This window comes from Notamacropus eugenii, chromosome 5, assembly GCF_028372415.1.
Source record: "Notamacropus eugenii isolate mMacEug1 chromosome 5, mMacEug1.pri_v2, whole genome shotgun sequence".
NCBI classification, from domain to species: domain Eukaryota; kingdom Metazoa; phylum Chordata; class Mammalia; order Diprotodontia; family Macropodidae; genus Notamacropus; species Notamacropus eugenii.
In genome coordinates this window covers 437,555,118-437,579,993 of record NC_092876.1, presented here as the reverse complement: position 1 = coordinate 437,579,993, position 24,876 = coordinate 437,555,118, and the positions used below count along the sequence as shown (strand labels likewise).

The following is a 24,876-nucleotide window of genomic DNA, read 5'->3' as shown; positions in this document are numbered from 1 at the left end:
GTGAATGCTGTATGTGCTTAATTAAAGTATTGCTGACCCCTCAAAAGCTGCTTTCCATTTAGAAAAGCAGATCTAAGAACCTGCCCAGGCTCTCCTGTATATGTCAGGGTCCTTGCTGATACAGATGTCTCTGCCATTGGAAGGTGAACTCTTTGAGGGCAGGGGGCAAAGGTGTTTTTGTCTTTGTATTCCCAACACTAGCATGGTACCTGGCAAACAGTAATTAATAAATTCTTGGCAATTGTCAAAATTTCATTTCTAGGTACTTCTAAATCCTTGAACCATCTTTTATTGGCCTCACGTCCCAGGTACCTCTGGGTCCATAAATCTTCTTGCCCATGCCAACTCAAAAATAACAGTCACTTTTGCATTAGTAAAGATTCCCATTACTTCTACTTCAGTACCTAGTTCCTTCTTTTTGGTTAGAATTAGGTCCAGAGTAAACTTCTACCTTCAGAGACAGGAAATGGAAGCAAAGAAAGTATGATGTCACTGGCTGTTTTATTTTTAAGCTCAATGAGTCTTCTAGCAGATGTCTAGGTGGTCAAACTCTATCATACATTTGGATCAGGAAGTGTCCTTCAAAGTGATCTAATCTAATCCTTTCACTTAGCAGGTGAGAAAACAGAGGTTCAGAGATGGGAAGGGACTTTGCTGAGGTCAGTTAAGTAGAACTGAGATTCAGACCTGGTATTACAAAAACTAGGATTTTTTTCCCTCCAAGTGCAGTGTTCTTTCACTGCACTAGTTTTGTGAACCCAATTTATCACATAACGTTAGAGCTGAGAGGGACCTTAGGGATCATCAGTGTCTTATCCAAGGTCACAGTTTGAATCTGTAAAAGCTAAGGCTTAATTAAAACCACATGATCCAATTTCAGCAAGTATTCTTGCAATTAAATCAAGCTTCCTTCCAACTGGATGGGTGGGCTGTAAAGCTGTCTGCCTAGAGCTCACCTATTCTTTTACAGTCTGAATCCCAGTCCTTAGACTTGGGAAAGGTCTTAGAGGTTATTCAGTCCAATCCGTGTGTGTGTGTGTATGTGTGTGTGTGTGTGTTCATGCTTCATTGCCGCAGAAGACCATGCCATCAGAAAAATGATGACATGACTTGCATTCGACTTTGTTTTGAGTAAAGGAGGGCTGTGCAGGTCACCAGCCTCACTTCTCCTCCACAGGCATCTGAATCCAGTGACCTGATATTCATCAGGATGACTGGTGATGACCCAGGATGAGGCAGTTGGGGTTAAGTGACTTGCCCAAGGTCACACAGCTAGTGAGTGTCAAGTGTCTGAGGTAAGATTTGAACTCGGGTCCTCCTGACTCCTGCACTGGTACTCTATCCACTGAACCACCTAGCTGCCCAAGTCCAACCTCTACTGTATATAATATGAATCCCCTTTAGGATTACTCTAACAAGTAATTATCTAGACTGCTTTAATACATTCAGTCATCCCGATTTATATCTTGCCACTGGACCCAGATGACTATGGAGGAGGAAGTGAGGCTGGTGATTCTGCACTGCCCTCCCTCACTTAATCCAATGCATTTGCAAGTCATGACATCACCTTACCTGATGTCATGGTCCTCTTTGAGAATGAAGGACAAACAATGACAAACAATCTCCAGTCATAGGAAACTTACTACTGGTGAACCAGCTCATTTTACTTCTAGAGTTCTGTAAGAATTCTTCTTTATAGTGAAAGAAAATCAGTTTCCTTCTAATATTCACCTACCAGAGGCAGATAACACACTAGTAGGAAAGCATGACAGTAGAGTTCTTTTACTAGAGAAAATGTAGCGATATTATCTACTCTATATGACACGATGATGGTAGTTTACAGATATATTATTATAGCCCTGTATAGTTAAAGCTCAGTAACTATACTAATTTAACAAATTTAAGCCTCTTAATTACAAGCAAACACAAATCTCAATTACACGTTAGAAAACAATGCCTTTCCTGTAAACATGGATTAGGAGAAAATAGGTGCAGAATTAATTTTTACTGAGCTGTTTTGTGGAAAATTTTAAAGAGCAAAAAAAGAAAAGAAATAGAAGTGCCTATAATTCTGTCCTAGTTGGGAGCAAAACTTCAACTTCAACCACATGGACATTTAAATACATACATACATACATATATATATATACATACACATATATATGAAACATACAAATATGTATACATACACACATACATATATGCATACACATGTGTCCATATACTTATGTGTGTATCCATTCATACATGATCATTTCTCTCCATTTCCACTGTTGGGTACTTGTACAGTAATAAGATAGTTTATTTTTAATCATACTGTGATCATCCAGAAAGCAAAAGTACAGGTAAGGCAGACAATATTTATTATCTTTTAGCTACAGAAACAGTATCAAGCAAATGCTTTAAAACATGATTTCACAAGGCATATGTTTCTGTGATTATTTTTTAAGAAACTGAGATTCAATAACAGCACTCAATCACACTAGTACTTTGATCACTCGAGTACAGTCTTCAAGTGCAAGAAACAGCATCAAAGTGATAGTTATGAGAGAAATGTTGATGTACCACAAGGGGTACACTACTGCATTGAAACGGAACATCTTTTTCTAATATTCATCTTAAGTTCTGAAACTGTCCTCGTTACATCGCTAAAATACAAACATGCAAATATCACCACCTTATGCCCCATTAATATTGACTACATTATCACTCAGCCTTTCTTCAAAAGTTCAATGATTAGTTTCACTCTACAGATTTAATCCATCTTAAAAGACTATTTGCATTTATAACCTTGCTTAGACAGCAGATTGACTTCGCATTTGGTAGCCCAGCTGTGTATACACTAATTTAAAGTCTTTACTTCTCAATATATTTTATTACATTTCATAAGCCCTGAGATATTACATAACCTAATGAATGTACACTGTACGTTTATAACTTACTCTCTCTATATTAAGCATCATATAGGTGACTTACAAATGCCAGTTAATAATCAGAACAATATATACAACTTACTAGTTATGAAACTAAGAACAAAATTAAATGTGCATATTTATCCTTTCTTTAAATATTTCTCTAAGTCATGTCCACAATGGTAAATAAAATCTACTTATACTAAGAACTTGATTTAGCTAACTTGTGCATGGCTTCTGCTCATTTTATTTTTCTCTTCAAATTAATTAAATACCACTGTCTTATACGCTCTCAATGGCAGACCAAATGCATTTTATTCCCATTCCACAACCCAAATGATAAATGCTACAGTTTCCAAACCGGGAGGAAGGCACCAACAACGTGGCGACTGAACAGAATGCTGTACACAGTGGGCGATCAAGAAATGTTTGTGGGACACAGAATGAATGACTTGAAAGACGATTATTACTGAATCAGCCTATCTGTTATTATTCTACGGTGAACTTTATTGGGCTAGAGAAATCAATCTACCAAGATTGTTCAATTGTTAACTTGGAATTTTGAAATAAAAGGCAACAAATCATTAAACAATTACTTTTAAAAAGTTAATTCTAGTTACTATATAATAGTACTTGATAAAAAAAGAAAAATATACAATACTTATAGTATCTTGCATGTATAACCAAATGAGGCACTGATGATTATTGAACTAAGAACTTGGGTTAATTTATACAGACTTATGCAGGTAGAATTCTATTTTTCCAACTCAAGAGAATTTTATTATCTCAAACTTACTTCCTCCATATCCCTGGATACAAAGTGTTAATGGAAGGCTGGTACAAATATAAATATAGTATTCAGACATTTTAATGTCTTTTTTTTTCTGTATTTGATACTTTTCTAACTAAGCAAATATTTAATTAAAGTATGCTTTGGGCTCTAGGATTAGTTAGTTACACTGTTCAATTTTTACTGTTGTGAAGTCAATTGCACACTTTCACTTCTAGTGCAAAAATAAATAATACAAGAACATTTTGATAATTTCTTATGTTAAAGGCGCTGGTATAATATTTCTTCTTAGTTACAGGATAATAGCAATGGCAAAAACATTGACGATACAGTTCATAGTTTGATTCTCCCATCTTACGGTACAGGTTCCTGAAAAGAAAAAAAATGAAATAAAATAAAATGCCAGAAAACACTAAAATGACCAGGAAATAGATTTTTATCTTTGAATTATTTTAATTGTTTAAAACAAATGTCTAGGCATTTAAAACTCCACAGCTACAAGGGATTAACAGAGACCTGAGAGGCTAGTGATGTCCGTACATAAGAACATTTATACCAGGCACACAAACTCTGTTGACTCACGCAGCTGGTTGACTAATTTATACCTACTGAGAAGCAGGTAGCTGGAGTATAATTGTTAGATCCCCAAATTTAGAGCCAGAGTACATGCGTTTAAATCCCAATGACTTAACTTCTTAATTATTTGGGTATGTATTTAATAAAGAGGGTTGGGCTATGACCTTTATGGTCTCCTCCAACTCTAAAACCCTATGACCTATTAAGAAATATACATACAGCTGAACTGTCCATAAATTTTGGGTCTGTTCTCAGAAAACTTTTCTACCAGCCCTTTTCCTAATCCCAGCCATTTACTCCTGCCCTTAGAAAAATACCCTTGGTCTAACTTGCTCTTTAACAAGACTTGGTCCAGGCATGAGTTGATGGCACCCATTCAAAACTCTCTGTGTCAGTAAAACCTCGGTTGACCATATCAGCTTGTAGCCCTATGTATTTTCCAATAGGCTATAATATCAATTCCACTGGACACTGCTAAGCATGAGACCCCCCGTCTCAATTACAACCACTGTTGTAATTGTTGCACAGGCTCAGATGGTCACTTCCAAGGAGGAAGGGCTCTAGACACAGTTGTTTTAAACCTAATTAGATTTTGTGATTAAATGACGAGTTCTTTAATTGTCTGATCTAGATCATATTATGCCTCCAAATGTACTACCCACATGAAATTTCTGGAGAAGAAAGTAAGTTTGTCCTAATATTTTTTCTAGGATCCATCCTACCATGATGTCACTGATGAAAGAAAACAGTACTCTACTGAATGACTGGATTTTGTCTTTTAAAAATATATTTTTGAATTTATTTTGTTAAATATTTCCACATTACATGTAAAATGTTTTAAAATTTAAAAAAAATTTAAGTTCCAAATTCTATCCCTCCTGTTCACCCCACCTTCACCTCTTGAGAAAGCAAGCAATATATTAATTATACATGTGAAGCCATGCAGAACATTTTCATATTAGCAATGTTGCAAAAGGAATCTCTCACACACACACACAAGAAAGAAAGAAAGTGAAAAGGGCATGCTTCCATTTGCACTCAGAGCTCATCAGTGGTCTGTCTGGAGGTGGAGGGCATTTTTCATCATAAGTCTTCTGGAACTGTCTGGGATCATTACCTTGATTGGAGTAGCTAAGTTTTCACGGTCAACTGCTGTTACAATGTTGCTGTAAAATCTTCTCCTGGTTCTGCTCGTTATACTTTGCATCAGTTCACATAACACTTCCCAGGCTTCTCTGAAACCATTCCCTTAATAATTTCTTAAAGCACAATAGTATTCTATCACAATCATATACCATAACTTGTTCAGCCATTCCTCAACTGATGAGTATTACCTTAATTTCCATTTTTTTGCCACCACAAAAAGAGTGATTACAAATATTTTTGTACAAATGGGTAATTTTCCTTTGATCTCCTCTAGGACACAGGCTAAGCAGTGTGACTGTTGGGTCAAAGGGTATGCAGTGTGATAGCCCTTTGGGAATAGTTCCAAATTGTTCTCTCGAATGGCTGGACCAATAGTGCATTCATGGTTCTATTTTTCCATGTTCCTTCCAGCATTTGTCATTTTCCTTTTCTGGCATGTTAGCCAATCTGATAGGTAAGATGTGGTATCTAATTTGTAGTGACCTAATCAATAGTGATTGAGAGTATTTTTTCATGTGACTATTGATAGTTTTGATTTCTCCTTGTGAAAACTGACTGTTCATATCCTTTTGAGGGAAATGAGGGGATTGGAGCAGCAAGTGGTCAGAGGAGTTGAGTAAACCCAGTGACTCCATCTTGTGACTGAATTTTGAAGCTAGCTTAGTCCCCTTTCTACTCAATTGTGGGTCCAGTCCAATTTCTGTCTTGTGAGAAAACATAACTGAATAACTATGGGAATTATGAGAAAACTTTATCACATCATTTGAACCTAGCCTTGTGTGGCTGGGAAGCTGGAACATCCCTACTTGCTGCTCACAGACTCTTAACTATGGATCTAGATCAGGAGTGGGGAACCTGTGGCCTCGAGGCCTTGACCTAGGTTAGTCTGACCAGAAATTCGGTCAGATTCAATTGATGCAAGGAGTTTTCTCACAACTGCACATCTCAAGCAATCCTTATCTGAAAATTAACCTTATACCGATCCATCACTTGTTTCCATGTTTCTTTGATTGTTTAGACACTTGGGAAGAGTGGAACATCTCTCTGTCTCATTTCAGTAACTGCATCTATTCACTCTCCCCCTCCCAATGAATAAAATCCCTAAGCTTTCTTCTACTAAGAAATCAAATTACCTAATACTGTGTTTTTTCCTTTTAATTAATTGGTCTTATTTGATTGTTTTAAATGTCTCCCCTTGTATTAACAGTATAGCTCTAAACTGATGAAGGGGACTGATTCTGATTTATAAGGCAATTGATATGCATTGCTTAATAAATCAAAATACTCAGAAGCTTGAAGCTTTGTTTCTTCAGTCAATTCATCTTTCACCCACCACACTCTGACCATTTAACAATTGGAGAATGGCTCTTATTTTTATTAATTGGCTCAGTTCCCTATACATTTGAGAATGAGGCCTTTATCAGAGAAACTTGCCATAAAATTTTTTCCCCAATTTTTTGCTTTCCTTCTGCATTAGTTTTTTCTGTGGAAATACTTTTTTAAAATTTCATGTGATTAATTATCCATTTCACTTTCTGTGCTGCTCTCTAGCTCTTGTTTAGTGATAAACTCTTCCCTCACCCACAGATCTGACAGGTAGATTTTTCTATGATCCACTAATGTACATATGATACCACCTGGATTTTCTCACTGAAATCCAAGAGGTCTTTAGACAACTACTTTCTGCAGAGACTGGCAAGAAACAGATCTATCTTGATTCAGAGGCAAGGCTTAATCATCAAGTAAACGACAATGTTTTCTAGCAAAAAACGATGCTACAGATCAGAGACATTCTAATCTACTAAATGAGTCATGTTCACGCCATCTAGTCAGCATGAGCTGGCCTGCTTCAAGTCTGAAAGCATGGTCTGTAAACAAAGCTGGAGAGACAGAGCTCTTCAGGCGTGATTATGAGCCACAAATGCATCATCACAGGAGTTCCTGGGGTCTACCAAGTACCACCACCATTTCTATAACAATTTTCATAGCTAACTGCCCTTCCTACTGAAAACCTCCTCAAAGCTCCCAAGAATTTTTCACAAGCCATGTTTGGGAGAGCAATTCATGAGGCCTTTCACTGGTTCAAAGATTTATAGCTAGAAAGGATACTGAGGGCATATGCTCAAATTCCCTCATCTTACACAGGAGGAATCCAAGTCCCAGAGGAGGTAAGTGATATGATTCAAGTTATACAGGCACTGAGTGCCAGAACCAAGATTTAAAACACAGGTCCTGTGACCTCAAACCTAGCACTCTTTCTGTTGCCGCTGACAGTGAAGCTACTGAGGCCATACTCTCTCAGAATAAACCACAATCCACCAAGAGTTTCCCCTCAGGGTTATGGACCAAGGTGTAAAATCTACATATACCCAAACACTTGCAGAAGCTCCACTCCCACAGTCAAAGAAGATACTTTCAGAACAGATATATTATCTGAGGCAGTGATCCTAGCGTATCTGTCAGTAGTTAACAGGGGCATGGATGGAATGAGGCAAAGTCTCAGCTCTGGCCCTATCAATCCTCAGCAGCACCTGCTTGAAGTTAGATAAGGAGAGTCTTACCATGTACAAAATAATTCTGCACTATGACCCCTTTTAGGATCTTACCACTTTTACAGAATATGATAGAACTGGAAAGGAAACGCACTGTCATAAAAATAGACTAATTGGTTTTGTATGGATTATACTTTGATAGAAAGCCTTTAAAAGCTCTTACCATCAGATGTGGTATCCCAAAAACATGAGCTGGCTGTGTGTAAACCAGATCCACTCTTTTGCATCACAGCACAAGTAACTACAAGACAAAGACAAGAAATAAGTGAGCTCAAAAAACAAAGAGAAGACATATATGTGAAATCAAAAGTAAAGAAGATTAAAAAAATAAGATACATGAAGTTTTCATACCTTTAACAAAGTAATGTTTAATTTCATAGGTATGAAATCTATAAAAATAACGAATAACAGAACAAATTGTGAGTGGATAGAGAAATAACAAAACATATCAGTTTACTTCAGATATTTTAATCCTTCACAATTCTCTGATTTCTTTGGTGTGGATACTCCACCTACCGTTGTGTATTGCAATCCCTCCCTAACCCAGAAGATAGTCTCCAAGAACTGCTGCAGCCAATGAAGGATATTGCTGCTTGGCCAGTTAGCAGCGATCACAGGCTGGATCTCGGATGACACGCAGCACGTGACTAGGCCCAAACTCAAAGCCTTTCTATCTCAATCTACGCTGCTGGGATTATTCTTGACTGATGCAGCCTTTGAGAATGCAGGGTCATTTCCATGGAATGGGAGAGTGACAATGCTAAGGACACAGTGCTGCTGGAGGCAACACGAGGAAAGTAGGGAAAGTACACGGCTCTTCATAAGGTTAAACTAGTGTCATGTACAGTGAGAGACTGAATGTTTCTGCACAGCCTACAAGAAGTCCCATGCCATTTTTGATTGATTAACTGATTCAGTCCAACAAATATTTGCTGAGTGGCTATTAAGTTCAAGGCACTGTGGGGGAGAGAAATGCAAATGAAGGCAGGTTCCCATACCAAGGAGTTTACAATGTAGCAAAGACAATAAGACAGTATCATAATGTGATAAGAGTTAAAAGAGAGTTATAACTAAATTGCCGTAATACTTGAGGTGAAGGAGATATCATTCCTGATTAAGAGGGATTAGGGAAGGGTACATGAGAAAGTATGGTTTATGAAAAAGAGATCAAAGACTTACAGCTCACAATGAAAGCTAGTACTGTGAACACTAGTAGTAGGAACAAACAGGCTTCACAAGTGAAATTCAACCACAGACCATATCTTTTCCACCCCCATCTAAAAAAAAGGCATCTGATATGGTGGAACAAAATGTTATGTTTTACAAGGAGTCTCCCATCAGAATTATTCAAGATTCCTTGAAAGAAAAACAGCAGAAAGAACTCTGTTCAACAATGAACATCAAACAAGACACGAAACAGGGAGACTGCTCATCAAAGGTATTCACCACTGTGATGGAAGAGATCCAGTCCACTGTCCAGTTTGAAAAGGGGTTCCCTGTGGATGGTGAGGTCCTTCAAATGCTTCTGTTTGTGGATGATGTTGTGGCGATGGCATCAAGATGCAGAACACTGTACAATCTTTTCACTCCCAGAAGTTTCCACAGAGAAGAGATCAAGTGGATGCAGAATGTCTATTGCCCAAAATTCAATATGCTTTTGGGTGGCTGATCCACAGAGCTTGTCCACCAGTATGTTTATCTGGGACAGAGTGTAAAGATGGACAAGTTGGGCCCAGAGTTAAACAGAAGAAAGAAAGTGCTATGGCTTGCTTTTGGGAAACTGCAAAATTACCAAGCTCCCCATGAAAGCAAAAGCTGTCTTTCCAAAAGTAACATTTTACTAGTGTTGTTATGTGGTAGTGATGAATATCAGAGAGGGCAGGAAAAAGGGTCAGAGTGGGCATGAGGGTGTAGCACAGAGCCAATGAGAAACTCCAGGAATAACAGTAAAGGACTTCATCAAAGAACTATATGATAGGGAGAGAAGACGGAGACATCACACAAGTATGAAAGATGACAGCTGAGCAGATTGCTTCATTGGCACCCTCATGATGTCAAGAGAAAGTGAGGAAAACCTCCAATATGTTGGTTTAGAAGAACACAGACTTGCATTGGTGGAGGGAACTCACAAATCAAAAAGATCACAAACCCATTCAAGTATTTTAGAGGGAAGGCTACAAATTTTGTAAAAAAGTCATGAGTAGCAAAAAGAGTAAATCAGTGAATAAAGACCCTCTTACTTACCTATATATTTATACGTCTTTCCTAACTTTACCAAATGCGTTAAGGATTGCTCCACTATAGCTGCAGTCCACTGGTTGACATTATTCTGATTATAATCCACACCGCCCAGTATAGCATCTATACACTAAAAGTACAGGAGAACAAAGATTAAATATTGACTGCCGAAGCAAATGATGGTAGAAATAGCAAAAGCTTAACTGAAACAAACACTTTTCTAAACAAACTAAATGTTTAAAATATATACACACATAGCTAGATATCAGAGTGGACAGTGCTGGACTTGGAGTCGAGTCCTACCTCAGACACTTACTACCATGTGGCCTTGGACAAGTCTCATAACCTTTCCAAGACTTAGTTTCTCTGTTTATAAAATGTGGATAATAGTAGTACCCGCCTCACATGTTGCTGTGTTCAAATGAGATGACAGATAAAGGCATTTTGCAAACATTAAAGCAATATATTTATATGAATGCTAGCTGTGATTGTTTTATTATAACACATACATGCAGGTTATCACACACGTATAACCCAAGGTCAAAAAGCAGTTAAGTAAATGGTAGAAATCAACCCAGGGCTTCGGACTCCATTCTATACAACAGGGGTTCTTAACCTTTTTAGAGTGATGATAGTCTAGTGCAGGGGTCAGCAAAATTTAGCTCATAGGTCCAACTCGGCTCAGTACCTGCTTTTGTATGGCTCAGGCATGGGAAACCTGCAGCCTTGAGGCCACTTGTGGCCCTCTAGGTCCTCAAGTGTGGCCCTTTGAGTCCAAGTTTTACAGAACAAATTTTTTATTAAGGGGATTTGTTCAGTAAAGTTTAGATTCAATTAAAGGGCCTTACTTGAGGACCTAGAGGGCCACATGTGGCCTCGAGGCCCTACGTGCCCCAGCTAAGAATATTTTTTAAAATGTGAAAATGATTCTTATCTTGTGGACTGTACTAAAAATGGTGATGGCAGTCCTGGTGTAATGAAGCCTATGGACCCATCTGAGAATGCTTCTAACTGCATAAAATAAAATACTCAGAAGTATAAAGAAAGTCAATTATATCAAAACACAGCTGTTAAAATAAAAAAAAAACAAATGACAAACAAAAACAATTTTATGACTACAGGTCAAGAACTCCTGTTTCTATGGCATGACTAATTTTGCCAAAGTTCATCTCCCTAAAGGATCGTGAATTTCTCTAATAACTTATGAGAAATGTTACAAATGTAGTGTTTCCTACTGCACCTCTATAAAAAATCATTAAGATCCATTTTATGTAAAAGAAATGTCTGTTTAAGAAAATAAGAATATGCTTGCCTAGACTGAGGAAATACTTAAAACCCCCAAGGCAAGTGACAATACTCGACCAATATGTAAATTTATACATATGCAAATTAAAGCTGACCATGATGTTTTAGGGAATTTATATAAAAATGATGATGCTCTCCCCTCTACTAAAAATTAAATCATGACCTTGAAAATTCCAATCAGTATAATGCAATACAATGCAATGAACAAAATGCATATAACTTACCTCTTTCACAATATTGTGTGCTTCATCAGCATTGAAGCCAATCTAAAAAAACAATAAAAAGATAGAATGTTTTTGATAAAGAATTTTTCTTTTACAGAATCACAGCAATGTAGGCTAAGGGACCTTAACCCCAGAGACCATCTATTCCAACCTTTTCATTTTACAGATAGAAAAAGTGGGACACTGGGAGGTTAAATGATTTTCTGAAGGTCATACAGGTAAGAGTCAGAGGTAACAACTGAATTCAGGTCCTCTGACCTAAGTCAATGCACTTAGGCATTCCTAAAAAGTTGTATATAAATTAAACTTTTAAAAACAGAATGTATCTTAAATATCCTGGATTACTTACCTTGACTTCCTTCAAAGGTCTGCTCAAATGCCACTTTAAAATAAGGCCTTTCCTGGTATCTATCCCCTTACTTTGCCCTGTGGGTGCTACTGTTCTCTACTCCCAAAATTACATGTAGCCAAGATCAGAAGGAAAGTAGAAAATCAGGTGAAAAATTTGCATAGACAGTTTCCCAAAGATCCCATAACTCAATGTATAAAGAGTTTTGTCATATCTACAAGAATACAAGTCTACCCAATTGTTAAGTGGTCAAATGACAGAACGGGCAGTTTTCTGATGAAGAAATCAAAACAATTTATAGTCATGTGAAAAAATGCTCTAAGTTATTATTGATTAGAGAAATGCAAATTAAAACAACCTTGTGCTATCATTTTACACTACCATCTATCAGACTGGCTAAAATGATAGAAGGGGAAAGTGACAAATGTTGGAGGGGATATGAAAAAATTTGGACACTAACTCATTGTTGGTGGAACTGTGACCCGGTCCCACTATTTTAGAAGGTAATTTGGAATCATGCTCAAAGAGTTATAAAATTGTCTATACTGTTTGACCCAGCAATGCCACTGTTTGCCAATATGAATAGGGAAGAAAGAAAAGAAGGAATATGTTTGAAGATATGTATAGCAGCTCTCTTTGTGGTGGCAAAGAACTAGAAAATGCAAGGATGCCCATCAACTGGGAAATGGCTGAACAAGCTGCAGTTTATGATCATGATGGATACTACTCTGTTATAAGAAATGATCAGTTCAATGATTTTAGAAAAAATATGGAAAGAATTGTACAAAATAATGAAGAGCAAAACACGTAGAACCCAGAGAATATTGTATACAGTGACAATGATATTGCTTTAAGAACAACTTCCAATGACCAAGTCATCTTGACTATTATAACTCCCCAAATTAATTAAAAAGGACCTAAGAAGGAAGATGCTATCTGCATCCAAAGAAAGGGCTAGTAAACATAAGTGTGCATAGTATAGATTTACATATACATGTGCGTACATATATGTTCACATATATGCACATCTTTGTCTAATGAGAGCTATCTCTAAGGTGGGGTGAAGGGAGATCAAAAAAGAAAGTAACTATTACATATTTAAAAGGAAAAGCAAGTTGTACATAGTATTTGCAGTTTCATGTGCAAAAATTAAAAGTTTCTTTCAAAAAAATAAAAATAAAGTTTTTCCTGATACACTCCAGGTACCAGTGTTCCCTACTCCCAAAATTATGCTAGCTTCATTTTCATATGTATATGCTGTTTCCCTTGAAGCAGTATAAATTCTCTGGGGTGGGGATTATTTCATTTTTAGTTTTTGTATTGTCAGATTGTACAGTGCTCAGTACATACGAAATAATTAAACGTGACTGACTAAAGGAACTTCTTGTGGTAAATGCTTCTGTAAAGCAAAAGATCATTTTAAAATATTTTTAAAAAACTCATTTTATTCATTTAATAAGTTTAAATTCTTGTGTATTGTATTTTCTCAAAGCAAGGGAAATCTCAAAAAAGAAGGAAAGAACTTAACAGTTTAGGCATACCACATTTTATACCATAAATCTATTCTAGAAAAATAGTATGATGAATTGTTTGGGGCAGTAAATAATCCTGAGGTTACACAGTAGAGACAGACAATTGATAGCAGCAGTCATCATTCATGCCAGAATTATGTATTATATAATGTGAGAATCTGGAGGTAGAGTACTTGCCCAAGTTACAGAGCAGATTCAAAGCCCATTATAGAGGAAATATTGGTCCTACTCACAGACCTAAAACAAGTTTATGACCCCTACTCTATGGCATGACTAATTTTGGCATGATTAACTCATTACGCAGGGGTGGAGAATATGTGGCCTTGATAGCACATGTGACCCTCTAGGTCCTTAAGTGCATTTAAACTTCACAGAACAAATCCCCTTAAAAAAAGGATTTGTTCTGTAAAACTAGGACTCAGTCAAAAGGCCACACCTCAGGGCCATATGTGGCCCTGAGGCCACAGGTTCCCCAACCCTGCCTAGAACATCATAAGTTTCTCATATCTATGCGGAACTGGACAAAATGGAATAATAATGTTGTCTCCAAATATCTAATGTCAAAAACATCAGTATCTTTCTTTAATCAGACACAAACACACACACACACACACACACACGCACGCGCGCTTTTAGAGAATTTAAATATGAACTGATTATAATTTACAAATGGTCAAAGGTTCAACTGAGATCTCTAAAGTTAGAACAGAATCTTAAGGGACTCCCAGAAAGATAAACATCGTTTTTTAAAATTTTAAATTAAACTAAATGCAATTATTTTTCCTACTTTCTCCTCAGTGGGGGAAAACCAAGAAAAACAAAACCCTCTTAACAAATATTCATAGTCAAGCAAAATTAATTCCTGAATTTGTCTTGTTCAAAAAATGTATTTCTTACTCTGCACTGTGAGTTCCTCATCTCTGTCGGCCAGTGGGTAATGTGGAATTGTGGTTGGTCATTGCCCTGACTGGAGCTGTTAAGCCTTTCAAAGTTCTTTTTCTATTGCTACTACATAAATTCTCACCCTGGTTCCACTCAATTCACTCTTCATTAGTTCATCTAAGTCTTTCCAGGTTTCTCTGAAATCACACCCTTCAACATTTCTTAGAGTACAATAAGACTCCATTACATTCATTTATGTTTGTTCAGCCATCCTCAACTGGTAGGCATCCCCCTGGTTTCCGGTTCTTTGCCACCACAAAAAGAGCTACTCTAAGTATTCTGGTAAATAAATGAGTCCTTTTGAGAGGTGATTATCTTCAGAATTTCATAGCATGATAAGCTTTTAAAGTCAGATATCCTTTTTTCCCTGATGTCTGTATGTGTGCACTATGTGTGTATGTAAAGGATGGAGGTGGGGGCGGTGATTCTAAAAATAATCTGAGCAGGAGATAGTAATAATCTAGCTCTCTGGAAACTGTTCAAGCAGCAGCAGATAGTGACTATCTCATGTGACAGAACAAAGAACACAAGACATTTAACATAATTTGCCAATATCTGGAAATAAACCATTAAGGTAAAAATGTGATATGGGGATATTTTTCTCCTTTAGAAATGAATAACTGCCCATAAGAAAAAAATGGTTGAAAAATATAAATAAAGAGATCTCAAATGAAAAAATCCAATATCTATCAACAGCTCTTTGAAGATATACTCCAAATTGCTAATAATTAGAGAAATGCAAAGTAAAACAACTCTGAAGTTCTACATTACACCAATCATATTGGCATACATGGTGGAACAAGCTTTCTGAAAACAAGCAGTGTTGGTGGAGCTGCAAACTGATCTACCCATTCTATAAAGTAATTTGGAACTATGTCCCCAAACTCACCAAACTGCAAAATCTAACAATAACATTACTACCCCTACATCCCAGAGGTCAAGGAAAGAGGAAAAGGATCCACATGTACAAATATTTATAACAGCTCTTTGGAAACTAAGGGGGTACCTATCAACTGGGGGAGTAGCTAAACAAAATTACAAGGTATGAATGCAGTGTGACAGTACTGTATTACAAAAATTGATGAAAGGGGCTGGGAGCCAAGATGGCAGAGTAGAAGGATGAGCCTGCTGTAGCTCTCCCCCTAAAGCCCATAAAATACCTGTAAAAATGACTCTAAACAAATTCTAGAGCTGTAGAAGCCACAAAACAACAGAGTGAAAGAGATTTCCAGCCCAAGGCAGCCTGGAAGGCTGACAGGAAAGGTCTATCGCACCAGGCTCAGAGCAGAGGGCAGCCCAGCCTTGGGTGCACAGCACAGCATGGACAGGACTGGAGCAGGCTTCAGAGTGCAGAGTCACAGGCAGCAGCTGCAGTTCCCAGATTCCTCAACCCACAAATGCCAAAGACAGCTTCAAAGGTCAGTGAGAAAGCTCTTTCACCTGGGTGAGAAGGGAGCAGGATCCTGTCCTAGCCCCGGCCCCAGCCAGCTGCAGTGTCCATTTCTGGAGCCCTCAGCCTAAAGACCCTGGGGGAATCAAGTAGCTGATCTGAATCTCAATCTCAACTGGCAGCCCTGGGGTTAGAAGGAGCACTGACTTGGTGGAGCTGGAGGCAGTTATGGAGAGGGAATCCTACTCACAGATCCAGGGCAGGAAAGCTTGTGCTTGCTCCCAGATCAGAGTGTAGGCCAGGAGAGGAGAAAACTCCTCTCCTTTGATTGTACTACCTTAGAGGAACTGAGAACTTACAGGTCCCTAGAGTATAGCCTCTACTAAGACAAAGGATTCAAAAGTCAAGTAACTGGCAGGGAAAATGCCCAAAAAAGGGAAAAAAAAAAATAAGACCATAGAAGGTTACTTTCTTGGTGAACAGGCATTTCCTCCCTTCCTTTCTGATGAGGAAGAACAATGCATACCATTAGAGGAAGACATCAAAGTCAACGCTTCTTCATCTAAAACCTCCAAAATAAATTTGCAATGATCTCAGGTCATGGAAGAGGTCAAAAAAGATTCTGAAAATCAAGTAAGAGAGGTGGAGGAAAAACTGTGAAGAGAAATGAGAGCGATGCAAGAAAATCATGAAAAGCAAGTCAACAGCTTTTAGCAGCTTTTAGCAAGGAGACCCCAAAAAATGCTGAAGAAATTAATACCTTTAAAAATAGACTAACCCAAATGGCAAAATAGGTCCAAAAAGCCAATGAGGACAAAAATGATATAAAAAGTAGAATTAGCTGAAAGAAAAGGAGGTTCAAAAGCTCACTGAAGAAAACAGTTCTTTAAAAATTAGAATAGAACAGATGGAAGCTAATGACTTTATGAGAAACCAAGAAATTACAAAACAAAACCAAAAGAATGAAAAAATAGAAGATAATGTGAAATATTTCAATGGAAAACCAACTGACCTGGAAAATAGATCCAGGAGAGACAATTTAAAAATTATGGGACTACCTGAAAGCCATGATCAAAAAAAGAGCCTAGACAACATCTTTCATGAAATTATCAAGGAAAAGTGCCCTAATACTCTAGAACCAGAAGGGAAAATCAATATTGAAAGAATCCACTGGTCACCTCCTAATTGAGATCCAAAAAGAAAAACTCCCAGGAATATTGTAAGCCAGATTCCAGAGTTCCCAGGTCAAGGAGTAAATATTGCAAGCAGCCATAAAGAAATAATTCGAATATGGTGGAAATACAATCAGGATAACACAAGATCTAGCAGCTTCTACATTAAGGGATTGAAAGGTTTGGAATATGATATTTTGGAAGTCAAAGGAACTAGGATTAAAACCAAGAATCACCTACCCAGCAAAACTGAGTATAATACTTCAGGGGAAAAAATGGTCATTGAAGAAAATAGAGGATTTTCAAGCATTCTTGATGGAAAGACCAGAGATGAATAGAAAATGTGACTTTCAAACACAAGAACCAAAAGAAGCATGAAAAGATAAACAGGAAAGAGAAATCATAAGGGACTTACTAAAGTTGAACTGTTTACATTCCTACATGGAAAGATAATATCTGCAACTTTTGAAACTTTTCTCAGTATTTGGGTAGTTGGAGGGATTATACACACACACACACACATGTAGACAGAGGGCACAGGGAGAGTTGAATAGGAAGGGATGATATCTAAAATACATATACACATATATATATAAATTAAGGGGTGAGAGAGGAATATATTGGGAGGAGAAAGGGAGAAGAGGAATGCGGCAAATTATCTCTCATAAAGGAGGCAAGAAAAAACTTTTTCAATGGAGGGGAAAACAGGGTGGTAAGAGGCAAAAAGTGAAGCTTACTCTCACCACATTTGGCTTAAGGAGAGAACAACATGAACACTCAATTTGGTATGACAATCTATCTTACACTACAGGATAGAAGGGGATAAGTGGGGTGGTGGAATGATAGAAGGAAGGGCAAATGGGAGAAGGGAGTAATTGGAAGTAATTTTGGGGAGGGACTTTTGGGGAGGGACAAGGTCAAAAGAGAGAATGGAATAAATGGGGGGCAGGATAGGATGGAGGGAAGTATAGTTAGTCTTCCACAGCATGACTATTATAGAAGTCTTTTGCATAACTACACATGTATAGCCTATATTGAATTGCTTGCCTTCTCAGTGGGGATGGGTGGGGAGGGAGGAAGGGAGAGAAGATGGAACTCAAAGATTTAGGAACAAATGTTGAGAATTGTTTTTGCAAGCAACTGGGAAATAAGAAATATAGGTAATGGAGTATAGAAATCTATCTTGGCCTACAAGAAAAGAGAGAAGATGAGGATAAGGGAAGAGAGGGGTATGAAAGAAGAGAGGGAAGATTGGGAGAAGGGGGAATCAGAATGCATGGTGTCTTGGGGTATGGGAGGGGAGAGATGGGGAGAAAATTTGGAACTCAAAATCTTGTGGAAATGAATGTTGAAAACTAAAAACAAGTAAATGAATTTAAAAAAAACTGATGAAAGGCATGGTTTCAGAGAAACCTGGGAAGATTTGGATAAACTGATGAAGAGTAAAGTGAGCAGGACCAGATGAATATTCTACAGTAAAAACAATGTAAACAAATACAACTGGGAAAGACTTAAGAACTTTCACAACTCCTGATGAAAAGGTGATGGATCCAAGATTAAGAACAGACCGTACAGTTTTAGACATGGCACATGTGTGGATTTCATTCCTGTTTATTACTAAGATTGTACTTTATCTTTTTTATTTGACAGAGAGGTAGGAGCTATTCTAAGGGGTACAGTGGATTGAGACTTGAGTTCAAATTTGACCTCAGATACTTAACAATAGGGTAAATCTAGGCAAGTCACTTAACCTTTTTTGTCTCAGTTTCCTTGTCTGTAAGATGAATTAGAAAAGGAAATGGCAAACCATTTCAGTATCTTTGCCAAGAATACCCCAAATAGGGTCACTAAGAGTAAGACTTGACTGAAAAATGGCTAAACAACAACAAGGAACTAGTGAAAGTGTTGCCAAAAAGCAAAAAAAAAAGGAAAAGAAAAAATGACATTGCAGCATCTTTTAAAATGCATGGAAGGGAAGAGAAAAAAGTTCAGAGGGAAAAACAGATAAGCATTCAGTCAGTCAACAAGCATTTAATAAGTACTTACTATGAAATAAGCAAACTGAACTACAGAGAGACTTGAGGTAAGGAGACCACTAAGAAGGTATAATACTAGTTTTAAAAATGACACACTGAATTTGTTATATTTTTTTAAAGCAAACTATATAATATGTATTCTATAATATAATAGAAAGTTGTAGCTTCATATAACCTTCTCCATATGGAAATGTCCTTTCTCAGTTTGTTTCTAACTCTCATTTTTGTTAAATTAGCAATAAGGTTTTTTTTTTTGTTTGTTTTTTTAAGAAAAGAATTATAGAAAACTATAGTGTGTAATCTATGGTAATAGATGGGAAATGTTCCTTTCATTGATTCACTGAACTCCAAATATGATACAGCGAATATATTCTGAAAAACCTAACTGGAAATTAATCTCACTGACAAAATTCTACAGTTAACTAAATGAAAGAATATAATATTCAACAAAACAAAGAATGCTTTTCTCAAACTAAGATTTTTATTTAATTTGAAGTAATTAATTTGATTAACTTTGATCAATTCTCTTTCAAAGCAACAGTCAAATGGAAAGATATTTATTAAATTTCTTATGTGCCCATCAGTAAACGAGCTTAGGGAGAATTTTAAAAAAAAGTCAAATCTGTCTATAGTCAATCAACAAGCATTTATTTATTAAACATTTGTATGCCTGGTACTGCACTGGGCACTGAGGTCACACAGACCAAAAGAAAAAAGACTAGTCCCTTGACCTTAAGAAGCTTACATTTTATCAGTAGGGATCATGTTGCAAGACAAGACTTACATAAATGACTTATTAAAACGTTATGAGAATACAAATCTGCCCCTACCTGGCTGTAGGACCCTGAACAAATCAATCACTGAATTTGATTTTCTTCTCTGGGTTTTACTTGCCTTAACTATAAAAAGTTGCTGAGCTACATGATCTTTAATGTCCCTTCTAAACCCAATAGTCTATGTTTAAAGTACTACCAGGGGGGGATTCAGTCAAAGGGCCTTGAAGCCAAAGGTCACTTACCCCTGTACACTGCCTGGCACATACTGAAGCAGCTCCTTGTAAAGTAATCAAGGTGGGCTAAGGAGAGTTCTATGGAGGAGGGCCTTTAAGGATGGGCAGTATAGAGGTCATCTTAACTGGCATTTATTTATGTAGCAATTCAAAAGTTGTCTAGTACCCTGTGGGAGAAGTACTATTACTATTCCTATCTTTCGTATTGAGAAACGGAGATTCAGAGAGATTATTTGATTTGTCAGTGGTTAGAAGTTTGAATCTAGGTTTCCCTGATTCCCAGTCCAGCACTCTAGCCACCAAAGTATTATGGAGGAGGGGAGGAACCTTGGAGCACTGCTGTAGAGAAGAACAATAAGGATAAAGAGTACAAAAAGAATCTAATGGTCTCTGGGTCACTTGGGACACCAGGAATGACTCGAATTCTTATTTAGGAGCAGTGGAAAATAAAACTAGAGAGGTAAGGTGAGAAGAACTACATTACAGGAGTTTAGACTGCTAGGCCAAGTAATGTATACTTGATATAATAAGGAGCTATTATACTACTGTTAAGATAAGACCCCTCTTTGTACTGCTTACAATCCAATAAACACACTAGGAAAACTTCCAGTACAAGTGAAAGGGATGGGTGTATTTAGTAACAGGAAAGGGGCAAAGAGGGAAAATAGAAAAGATGTTGAAAACATTCATGCTACAGCTATATAATGAAATGCCCCTAATCTGGGAGACTGAGCAGAGGAATGGGGAAAAGGGTAGAGCTTAGCCTGGCCAATATTCTATAAATAACTTTACTTCAAACTCCTAATCAACATAATTATCCTGTAGGGTCCCACCAGTCCCCATAAGGAATAAAAGAAAATGTAAAAGTCTAGGAGAGCTCAAGATCTTTAAGTACATAGTTTTCTTCAAGCATCTTAAGCTTTCACATGAAGAGGGACTACACATGTTCTGCTTGGCTCTAGGGGGCAGAACAAGGAAAAATAGGTAAAAAGTTGCAGAAAGGAAGATTTAGACGTGACCTTGGGAAAAACTTCTTAATGATCAGGGCTGTGCCAGAGTGGAACAGTATCTTAAAGGTCATGGACGTCCCCTCCTTGAAGTTGTCAATGATACTGTAGAAGGATTCTCAGTTAGGTGTAAGTTGAACTGCTACATAATAACTAACATTCAGACAGAAACTGAAGATTTGCTAACCACCCCAACAAGGAAGGTATTGCAAATATTATTTCAGGATCAGCAAGGTTAACTAGCTTTCCCAAGGCCATGTTCAAACTCAGATTTTCTTTCTTGTCTCCAAGCCCAGTACTTTCCCCCATAACAGTCTCCTCAAGCTGCTTTGTGGTCACTTCTGGTTAGGGGTTCTGTAACACCGTCATGAAAGATGCCCAGGTTATGAAGAGTGGAAACTGAAAAGGGAATACTTATGGATACTAATATCCTGCAGATGCTCCTCTCTGTATGGACTGTTCCTAAGCCCTGAAAAACTTCAGAGCTTCCTACATGAGACTGATAAACACTCAAGAAGAATGCTCTAAGTATCCACGGGAAAAACTAAATAAATAAAAGGTGGTGATGTAGAAGTCTGACTACTCAAGACACTCTCAGGATTTAGATTAATATATTTGCAAAACACTTTTTTTCAACAGAAAGTCTTTAATAAATGGAGAGATTTTCTTTACTCACGGGTTATAATAATAGGCCAAAATTATTATATACAAACTAAAGACTAAAAGATTTGATCTTAGTTTTAAAAAGACAAGCTGATCCGTAGAATAGATTAAGTAAACAAGACCCCAAAGAAATTAAACAGAGTAGCATTGTGGAGATGAATCCAAAAATACCAACTTATGCCTTTCCTACATGACAAAAGCTGCTGGAAAAACTGGCAAGGACTGGCAGAAATTAAGTTGACATCTTGGCTATATACCGCAATAAATTCCAAATAAACATCAAAAAATAAACATAAACAATCATATCTTAAGAACAACTTCAAGGACAAAGGAAGGAGATATCTTTCACAATAATGTAGGGGAAGCATTTTCTCCCTAACAAGAAGATAAGGATCATCATAAATGAGCAACTTCGATTTTGTATAGTTAAAAGTTTCTGCACATCCCATCAATTAGGTAAAGAGGAAAAAAAGGGAAAACAGCAGTTGTGGGTGGGATGAATCTCTACAACCAGAAAGATAACGTACTAGAGGTACAGAATGAGACATCAATTCTCCCGGATAATCATTGTGTTGATTTATTTTCCTGGACTATTCACATGCTACAAGGGAGGGCTACTACTGGAGCCTGGTGGACAAAGTGGGCAGTGACACACATTGGTGAAGTGCTTTTAATGACCCCCAACCTCCTCCCTGAAACAAAGGCCCATTTTTAAACACCAAAATTCTGGCCGTTACACAAGGCATGGAAAACTAGTCTCTAAAAAATTAAATGTGGGTCAGCATAAAGGTAACAGAGAGTGAATTTAAAAAAATTCAATTCATTACCAATCAAGAGTTGTTCAAGAGAAGTGGTATAAAGCATATTATCAATATGTATGAAAGGAAAAGGAGATGGATCAAACATGTAGTCATAGTGAAGGGTAACTGATGGAAAGTCCACATATTCCAGTGGCATCCTTTCATTGTCATGAGATAAAAAGGAAGGTCCTTAGCACACTGGATGGATTTATGGGAGGATTTGTGGGAGGACAGGGATGAGATCCACACAGTATAAGAGGACTTAAAAAGGCTGTTATTTGCAGGGTCGCAAGGAGTACCGACATGGAGTAGATTGCAGATCATTCAAAGATAAGTATTGTGAATAGCTTTGCTATTTCAGAGTTAATACAGCGGTGCTGCTATAAACCATTGGCCAAATTGTAGCTGCTTAGCTTTTCCTTTATATGATTCGTTAAAATTACGAATTATAAGTTTCAAATGCTCAAGGGACTTTAAAGAAACAAAACAAATATAAAAAGACTGAAAATGTTAAAATAACGACTAGGTAATGTAAATGATTCGGTAGCTTACACAGTCCCAAGGATACAAGAGGTTTGTTTCAACATCAACAGATCCACAAGTATTTAAATTGCGGCTAGTTAAATAAGTGCTCCGAAGTGCACAATGAACACGGTTAGTGCAGAGGAAACAAATGAACCTATACGAAAACTGTATAATTCCCTGAACCCCTTTTTAAGAGTTATACGTGGATTAAAGGGTTTAAAAACCTTTCAGTAAGTACACCGCAGAACTGGCCAACAAAAGTGGGTGGAACAAAAACTACTCTAAATTCACGCGAGTTTAGGGCTTCACATCTCAATTTCTCCTAGGGTCCTGAGATGATCATCACACTGGCTAGATTATCCAGGTGGTCTGCTGTGGGTCAGTCCTGTCTGTCCAGCTCTTCCTGAACTCTCCTGGGGTTTCCCTGGCAAAGACGCTGGAGAGGTTTGCCATTTCCTTCTCCAGCTCATTTTACGTTTAAGGAAAAGGAGGCGAGAAGGATGAAGTGACTGGCTCAGGGTCACACGGCTGCCGTGGCTGAGGCCACATCCAGCGGACCCCGAAAGTGGCCTACAGAAGCCAAATAAAGGCCGTTTTAAATCTCAGCGTTGGAAGCCTCTCATGCTCACGTTTGGGGGTACACGCGTGCCAACCAGTCAAGGAAACACTGCCACTCGTTTAAAAAAACCCAAACCAACTTAAAAGCGGGAATCGGGACCCACTCCGGGGCTTGTTTTAATTATGATTTCTAAAACTGAAATCTGTAAATGATGATAATGAGAAGCCAGAAAAGATGTCAAGGGGCGCTGGGATTTACTAGCTTTACCAGGACGGGTCCACCTTGGGCCACCAGACCTGGGCCACCAGACCCGACCCCCCAGCCCGCCGCCCCGGGCCCCTACGCGCCTGCGCCAATGTCGTTCTCGGAGGCCGCTGGGGTGGGGGCAGGGAGGGAAGGTCTCGGGAAGACCGGGCACCGACCACGCCCTGCCGCGGAAGGGGGGGGGGGAAGGGCGACCGGAAGGAGGGCGCCGCTCCGCTCCCCCAGGCCGCCCCGCTAGCGCCCCTCCCCCGCCGGGCGCGCCCCCCCCAAACCCCCGCGAGGCGCGCGCCCCCAGCCCCGCCCGGCCCTGCCCGGCTCAGGCCGGTCCAGCTCCGGACCCCCTCGGAACACGTGATGGGGCCAGTCCGAAGAGCGGGACGGAACCGGGTCGCGAAGGGGAAGAACATGAGGTGGCGCCCCCAGGGGACGGCAGCGGAGGGGAGCAGGGACCCCGGAGTGGGGAGGGGCGGTACCTCTTCGTGGTGGGGCTGATATTCCTCCATGGCGGCGGCTGCTCTTCCTGAGGGCGGGGCCTGAGGGGGCGGGGCCTCCTTCCGGGGTGCTTACTGGCCTCCAGGACGGGCCCCGCCTCCTCCCTCCCGCCCCTCCCAGCCCCAGCCCCGCCCCCAGTGGTACCTCCAGGCGGTGCTACCTGCGCTTTGGTGGAGAGGGAACTCAGAGAGCTAAGGTGTTAGGAGTGGGAGCAGTGCTTGTGTTCACACGGTGACCTAGTCCAGTTAAGAATAATTTATTAAGTGCCTGCTATGTGCCAGGGCCCTGTTCCAAGTGATAGGGATACAAAGAAAGGCAGAAGCCATCCCTGCCCTCCAGAAGGTAGTGGAAGAGACCACATCAAGCAGGCAGTCACTAAACGTTCATTAAAAC

The 24,876-nt window shown here is 38.7% G+C and overlaps 1 protein-coding gene across 1 annotated transcript; it reads right to left on the bottom strand.

Moving 5' to 3' along the window:
• Window positions 1-2,346: 2,346 nt before the first annotated feature.
• DYNLT3 (dynein light chain Tctex-type 3) lies at window positions 2,347-24,557 on the bottom strand. The gene is made up of 5 exons (XM_072615181.1): window positions 24,465-24,557; window positions 11,744-11,785; window positions 10,221-10,344; window positions 8,140-8,217; window positions 2,347-4,071 (listed from the first exon to the last, which is right to left on the bottom strand). The coding sequence occupies exons 1-5, from the start codon at window positions 24,492-24,494 to the stop codon at window positions 3,995-3,997; spliced, it is 351 nt and encodes a 116-aa protein (XP_072471282.1). The 5' UTR covers window positions 24,495-24,557; the 3' UTR covers window positions 2,347-3,994.
• Between the last annotated feature and the right edge of the window lie 319 nt (window positions 24,558-24,876).

Bases quoted from the DNA above. Each gene is read 5' to 3' on its own strand.
- DYNLT3 (XM_072615181.1), bottom strand. From the start codon at position 24,494: ATGGAGGAATATCAGCCCCACCACGAAGAG. The intron at 8,218-10,220 runs GTAAGTAAGAGG...TTTGTCTTGTAG, and splicing joins AAAGACGTATAAATATATAG to TTACTTGTGCTGTGATGCAA. The intron at 4,072-8,139 runs GTAAGAGCTTTT...TTTTCTTTTCAG, and splicing joins TTGGGATACCACATCTGATG to GAACCTGTACCGTAAGATGG.